The sequence below is a fragment of the Phyllobates terribilis genome, unplaced genomic scaffold (assembly GCF_046119375.1).
Source record: "Phyllobates terribilis strain yellow unplaced genomic scaffold, ASM4611937v1 Scaffold_4__5_contigs__length_816908805, whole genome shotgun sequence".
NCBI classification, from domain to species: Eukaryota; Metazoa; Chordata; class Amphibia; order Anura; family Dendrobatidae; genus Phyllobates; species Phyllobates terribilis.
In genome coordinates, this window is record NW_027362764.1 from 5,361,418 (window position 1) to 5,369,195 (window position 7,778).

General features: G+C 43.0%; 1 protein-coding gene across 1 annotated transcript in view; it reads right to left on the reverse strand.

The window, feature by feature from the left end:
- The window catches only part of CCDC12 (coiled-coil domain containing 12), a 10,164-nt gene extending 9,104 nt beyond the window's left edge, over positions 1 to 1,060 (reverse strand). Inside the window, exon 1 of the mRNA XM_073677091.1 lies at positions 902 to 1,060. Within this exon, the coding sequence (XP_073533192.1) occupies positions 902 to 1,039 (138 nt within the window). The 5' untranslated portion in view covers positions 1,040 to 1,060. The remainder of the gene's footprint in view (positions 1 to 901) is intronic.
- Positions 1,061 to 7,778: the final 6,718 nt, after the last annotated feature.

The following is a 7,778-nucleotide window of genomic DNA, read 5'->3' on the forward strand; positions in this document are numbered from 1 at the left end:
ACGGCGGCAGAGACGAGCGGGGCGGACGGCGGCAGAGACGAGCGGGGCGGACGGCGGCAGAGACGAGCGGGGCGGACGGCGGCAGAGACGAGCGGGGCGGACGGCGGCAGAGACGAGCGGGGCGGACGGCGGCAGAGACGAGAGGGACGGACGGACGGCGGCAGAGACGAGAGGGGCGGACGGACGGACGGCGGCAGAGACGAGAGGGGCGGACGGACGGACGGCGGCAGAGACGAGAGGGGCGGACGGACGGACGGCGGCAGAGACGAGAGGGGCGGACGGACGGACGGCGGCAGAGACGAGAGGGGCGGACGGACGGACGGCGGCAGAGACGAGAGGGGCGGACGGACGGACGGCGGCAGAGACGAGAGGGGCGGACGGACGGACGGCGGCAGAGACGAGAGGGGCGGACGGACGGACGGCGGCAGAGACGAGAGGGGCGGACGGACGGACGGCGGCAGAGACGAGAGGGGCGGACGGACGGACGGCGGCAGAGACGAGAGGGGCGGACGGACGGACGGCGGCAGAGACGAGAGGGGCGGACGGACGGACGGCGGCAGAGACGAGAGGGGCGGACGGACGGACGGCGGCAGAGACGAGAGGGGCGGACGGACGGACGGCGGCAGAGACGAGAGGGGCGGACGGACGGACGGCGGCAGAGACGAGAGGGGCGGACGGACGGACGGCGGCAGAGACGAGAGGGGCGGACGGACGGACGGCGGCAGAGACGAGAGGGGCGGACGGACGGACGGCGGCAGAGACTGTTGTTATGACCACACAGATTGACAGACATATGTGGCGCTCTGTGCACAGGAGCCTCAGGACACGGCGGAGCCCGGGACACTCAGTGATATGAGCCTGACCACTGGGGACCGATCACCGCGCTCTCCCGGCCTCTCACCCGCTTCCTCCGCAGCTCCCGCAGTCTTTCCTTTCTCTTCAGCGCTGCTTCCTCCAATTTGCCCACATTTCCCTCCATCTTCCCACAATGCACAGCGATAAGTCCGCACCGCCAATCAGAGCGCTTCCCCAGCACCATGTGATGCAAAGCCAGAGAAATCAATCTTTGCACTAAGATACCATGGAGACGGAGCAACAATGAGGAAGAGTAATGGATGGCGGAGAAGATCGACTGCAGCAATCACCAGAGAGCATGAAAGGGACGAAAACTCCGAGCTCAGCTGTGTATCTAATCCACTGAGATACTACACTGTGTATCTAATCCAATGTGATACTGAGCTGTCTATCTAATCCACTGAGATACTACACTGTGTATCTAATCAAATGTGATACTGAGCTGTGTATCTAATCCACTGAGATACTACACTCTGTATCTAATCCAATGTGATACTGAGCTGTGTATCTAATCCACTGAGATACTACACTGTGTATCTAATCCAGTCCTGTGTGATATGCTGTGCTAGCCTGCAGTATCTGCGGAGGACGCACTGTTATGGAGGATCTGTGGATGACGCACTATTATGGGGGATCTGAGGATGACGCGCTGTTATGGGGGATCTGTGGATGACGCGCTGTTATGGGGGATCTGAGGAGGACGCGCTGTTATGGAGGATCTGCGGAGGACGCGCTGTTATGGGGGATCTGTGGAGGACGCGCTGTTATGGAGGATCTGTGGATGACGCGCTGTTATGGGGGATCTGTGGAGGACGCGCTGTTATGGGGGATCTGTGGGTGACGCGCTGTTATGGGGGATCTGTGGGTGACGCGCTGTTATGGGGGATCTGTGGGTGACGCGCTGTTATGGGGGATCTGTGGGTGACGCGCTGTTATGGGGGATCTGTGGGTGACGCGCTGTTATGGGGGATCTGTGGATGACGCGCTGCTATGGGGGATCTGTGGATGACGCGCTGTTATGGGGGATCTGTGGATGACGCGCTGTTATGGAGGATCTGAGGATGACGCGCTGTTATGGAGGATCTGTGGATGACGCGCTGTTATGGGGGATCTGTGGGTGACGCGCTGTTATGGGGGATCTGTGGGTGACGCGCTGTTATGGAGGATCTGTGGATGACGCGCTGTTATGGGGGTTCTGTGGATGACGCGCTGTTATGGGGGATCTGTGGATGACGCGCTGTTATGGGGGATCTGTGGGTGACGCGCTGTTATGGGGGATCTGTGGGTGACGCGCTGTTATGGGGGATCTGTGGATGACGCGCTGTTATGGGGGATCTGTGGGTGACGCGCTGTTATGGGGGATCTGTGGGTGACGCGCTGTTATGGGGGATCTGTGGGTGACGCGCTGTTATGGGGATCTGTAGATGATGCACTGTTATGGGGGATCTGTGGATAATGCACTGTTATGGAGGATCTGTGGATAATGCACTGCTATGGAGGATCTGTGGATGGCGCACTGTTATGGGGGATCTGTGGATGACGCGCTATTATGGGGATCTGTGGACGACGCACTGTTATGGGGATCTGTGGATGACGCACTATTATGGGGATCTGTTGGTGACGCACTGTTATGGGGGATCTGCGGATGACGCACTGTTATGGGGGATCTGTGTATGACGCTCTTATGGGGGATCTGGGGATGACGCTCTTATGGGGATCTGGGATGACGCACTGTTATGGGGGATCTGGGGATGACGCACTGTTATGGGGGATCTGGGGATGACGCACTGTTATGGGGGATCTGGGGATGACGCACTGTTATGGGGGATCTGGGGATGACGCACTGCTATGGGGGATCTGGGGATGACGCACTGTTATGAGGGATCTGGGGATGACGCACTGTTATGGGGGATCTGTGGATGATGCGCTGTTATGGGGGATCTGTGGGTGACGCACTGTTATGGGGGATCTGTGGGTGACGCACTGTTATGGGGGATCTGTGGGTGACGCACTGTTATGGGGGATCTACGGGTTATTTGCAGTGATGGATATGAGCGCCCGGTATCTGCCGGTCTTGTCATGTGACTCGGCGCCATGGTCCCTGATATCCGGCGTTGCACCTCACAGGCCGATAATCTCCCACAGGAAGAACAGGTTCATCCACTTCACTCCTACTCGCACTTCACTCTTGCCGGTGACCTCAGACTTGGGTGCAGCGTGTGGAGGACATCAGAGTCTGATTGTTCCCCCACAGATCAGTCACATGACCCGGAGCGGCCGAGCAAATGAGCAAGAGATTTACATACAGAATGCAAATCAGATATTACAGTTTATTCCTCCCACAGCACAGACAATAATGAGACCTGTCTGCAGCGATGGTGGATGTGTGCACACGGAGGCCGCGAGGAACAAAAGGAAAACCCGCAAAAAAACACTTGAAAGATTCTTCTTATTGTAAAATCACTTTCCTTCTCATATGTTCAGTCTTTACAGCATTTTCCTTCTCTTTAACTTTTAAAAAATGTCCGATGGGAAAAAAAAACGTCCATGTCAATCCGTATGTGCTCCGAGCTAAAGACTGTCCAGAGGAAAGGAAGCAAAAACTCTACAGAAACCCCAAAGACCGAGCGATTCCTGAAGGGTCTCCACCGGGAAAGTCGTCAATTTTGCCCTCAAAATACCTCTTTATGCACATACCCTCATAGTATTCATAGTTATATTCTTGTACATAGGAGCAGTATTATAGTAGTTATATTCTTGTACATAGTGGCAGTATTATAGTAGTTATATTCTTGTACATAGGGGGCAGTATTATAGTAGTTATATTCTTGTACATAGGAGCAGTATTATAGTAGTTATATTCTTGTACATAGGAGCAGTATTATAGTAGTTATATTCTTGTACATAGGAGCAGTATTATAGTAGTTATATTCTTGTACATAGGAGCAGTATTATAGTAGTTATATTCTTGTACATAGGAGCAGTATTATAGTAGTTATATTCTTGTACATAGGAGCAGTATTATAGTAGTTATATTCTTGTACATAGGGGCAGTATTATAGTAGCTATATTCTTGTACATAGGGGGCAGTATTATAGTAGTTATATTCTTGTACATAGGGGCAGTATTATAGTAGTTACATTCTTGTACATAGGAGCAGTATTATAGTAGTTACATTCTTGTACATATGAGCAGTATTATAGAAGTTATATTCTTGTACATAGGAGCAGTATTATAGCAGTTATATTCTTGTACATAGGGGCAGTATTATAGTAGCTATATTCTTGTACATAGAGGGCAGTATTATAGTAGTTATATTCTTGTACATAGGGGCAGTATTATAGTAGTTACATTCTTGTACATAGGAGCAGTATTATAGTAGTTATATTCTTGTACATAGGAGCAGTATTATAGTAGTTATATTCTTGTACATAGGGGGCAGTATTATAGTAGTTATAGTCTTGTACATAGGAGCAGTATTATAGTAGTTATATTCTTGTACATAGGAGCAGTATTATAGTAGTTATAGTCTTGTACATAGGATCAGTATTATAGTAGTTATATTCTTGTACATAGGGGCAGTATTATAGTAGTTATATTCTTGTACATAGGAGCAGTATTATAGTAGTTATATTCTTGTACATAGGAGCAGTATTATAGTAGTTATATTCTTGTACATAGGAGCAGTATTATAGTAGTTATATTCTTGTACATAGGAGCAGTATTATAGTAGTTATATTCTTGTACATAGGAGCAGTATTATAGTAGTTATATTCTTGTACATAGGGGCAGTATTATAGTAGCTATATTCTTGTACATAGGGGGCAGTATTATAGTAGTTATATTCTTCTACATAGGGGCAGTATTATAGTAGTTACATTCTTGTACATAGGAGCAGTATTATAGTAGTTACATTCTTGTACATATGAGCAGTATTATAGTAGTTATATTCTTGTACATAGGAGCAGTATTATAGCAGTTATATTCTTGTACATAGGGGCAGTATTACAGTAGCTATATTGTTGTACATAGAGGGCAGTATTATAGTAGTTATATTCTTGTACATAGGGGCAGTATTATAGTAGTTACATTCTTGTACATAGGAGCAGTATTATAGTAGTTACATTCTTGTACATAGGAGCAGTATTATAGTAGTTATATTCTTGTACATAGGAGCAGTATTATAGTAGTTATATTCTTGTACATAGGGGGCAGTATTATAGTAGTTATAGTCTTGTACATAGGAGCAGTATTATAGTAGTTATATTCTTGTACATAGGGGCAGTATTATAGTAGTTATATTCTTGTACATAGGGGGCAGTATTATAGTAGTTATATTCTTGTACATAGGGGGCAGTATTATAGTAGTTATATTCTTGTACATAGGGAGCAGTATTATAGTAGTTATATTCTTGTATATAGGGGCAGTATTATAGTAGTTATATTCTTGTACATAGGGGGTAGTACTATAGTAGTTATATTCTTGTACATAGGGGCAGTATTATAGTAGTTATATTCTTGTACATAGGGGCAGTATTATAGTAGTTATATTCTTGTACATAGGAGCAGTATTATAGTAGTTATATTCTTGTACATAGGGGCAGTATTATAGTAGTTATATTCTTGTACATAGGGGGCAGTATTATAGTAGTTATATTCTTGTACATAGGGGGCAGTATTATAGTACTTATATTCTTGTACATAGGAGCAGTATTATAGTAGTTATATTCTTGTACATAGGAGCAGTATTATAGTAGTTATATTCTTGTACATAGGGGGCAGTATTATAGTAGTTATAGTCTTGTACATAGGAGCAGTATTATAGTAGTTATATTCTTGTACATAGGAGCAGTATTATAGTAGTTATAGTCTTGTACATAGGATCAGTATTATAGTAGTTATATTCTTGTACATAGGGGCAGTATTATAGTAGTTATATTCTTGTACATAGGAGCAGTATTATAGTAGTTATATTCTTGTACATAGGAGCAGTATTATAGTAGTTATATTCTTGTACATAGGAGCAGTATTATAGTAGTTATATTCTTGTACATAGGAGCAGTATTATAGTAGTTATATTCTTGTACATAGGAGCAGTATTATAGTAGTTATATTCTTGTACATAGGGGCAGTATTATAGTAGCTATATTCTTGTACATAGGGGGCAGTATTATAGTAGTTATATTCTTCTACATAGGGGCAGTATTATAGTAGTTACATTCTTGTACATAGGAGCAGTATTATAGTAGTTACATTCTTGTACATATGAGCAGTATTATAGTAGTTATATTCTTGTACATAGGAGCAGTATTATAGCAGTTATATTCTTGTACATAGGGGCAGTATTACAGTAGCTATATTCTTGTACATAGAGGGCAGTATTATAGTAGTTATATTCTTGTACATAGGGGCAGTATTATAGTAGTTACATTCTTGTACATAGGAGCAGTATTATAGTAGTTACATTCTTGTACATAGGAGCAGTATTATAGTAGTTATATTCTTGTACATAGGAGCAGTATTATAGTAGTTATATTCTTGTACATAGGGGGCAGTATTATAGTAGTTATAGTCTTGTACATAGGAGCAGTATTATAGTAGTTATATTCTTGTACATAGGGGCAGTATTATAGTAGTTATATTCTTGTACATAGGGGGCAGTATTATAGTAGTTATATTCTTGTACATAGGGGGCAGTATTATAGTAGTTATATTCTTGTACATAGGGAGCAGTATTATAGTAGTTATATTCTTGTATATAGGGGCAGTATTATAGTAGTTATATTCTTGTACATAGGGGGTAGTACTATAGTAGTTATATTCTTGTACATAGGGGCAGTATTATAGTAGTTATATTCTTGTACATAGGGGCAGTATTATAGTAGTTATATTCTTGTACATAGGAGCAGTATTATAGTAGTTATATTCTTGTACATAGGGGCAGTATTATAGTAGTTATATTCTTGTACATAGGGGGCAGTATTATAGTAGTTATATTCTTGTACATAGGGGGCAGTATTATAGTACTTATATTCTTGAACATAGGGAGCAGTATTATAGTAATTATATTCTTGTATATAGGGGCAGTATTATAGTAGTTATATTCTTGTACATAGGGGGCAGTATTATAGTAGTTATATTGTACATAGGAGCAGTATTATAGTAGTTATATTCTTGTACATAGGAGCAGTATTATAGTAGTTATATTCTTGTACATAGGAGCAGTATTATAGTAGTTATATTCTTGTACATAGGAGCAGTATTATAGTAGTTATATTCTTGTACATAGGGGGCAGTATTATAGTAGTTATATTCTTGTACATAGGGAGCAGTATTATAGTAGTTATATTCTTGTACATAAGGAGCAGTATTATAGTAGTTATATTCTTGTACATAGGGAGCAGTATTATAGTAGTTATATTCTTGTACATAGGAGCAGTATTATAGTAGTTATATTCTTGTACATAGGAGCAGTATTATAGTAGTTATATTCTTGTACATAGGAGCAGTATTATAGGAGTTATATTCTTGTACATAGGAGCAGTATTATAGGAGTTATATTCTTGTACATAGGGAGCAGTATTATAGGAGTTATATTCTTGTACATAGGGGGCAGTATTATAGTAGTTATATTCTTGTACATAGGAGCAGTATTATAGTAGTTATATTCTTGTACATAGGAGCAGTATTATAGTAGTTATATTCTTGTACATAGGAGCAGTATTATAGCAGTTATATTATTGTACATAGGGAGCAGTATTATAGGAGTTATATTCTTGTACATAGGGGGCAGTATTATAGTAGTTATATTCTTGTACATAGGAGCAGTATTATAGTAGCTATATTCTTGTACATAGTGGGCAGTATTATAGTAGTTATATTCTTGTACATAGGGGGCAGTATTATAGTAGTTATATTCTTGT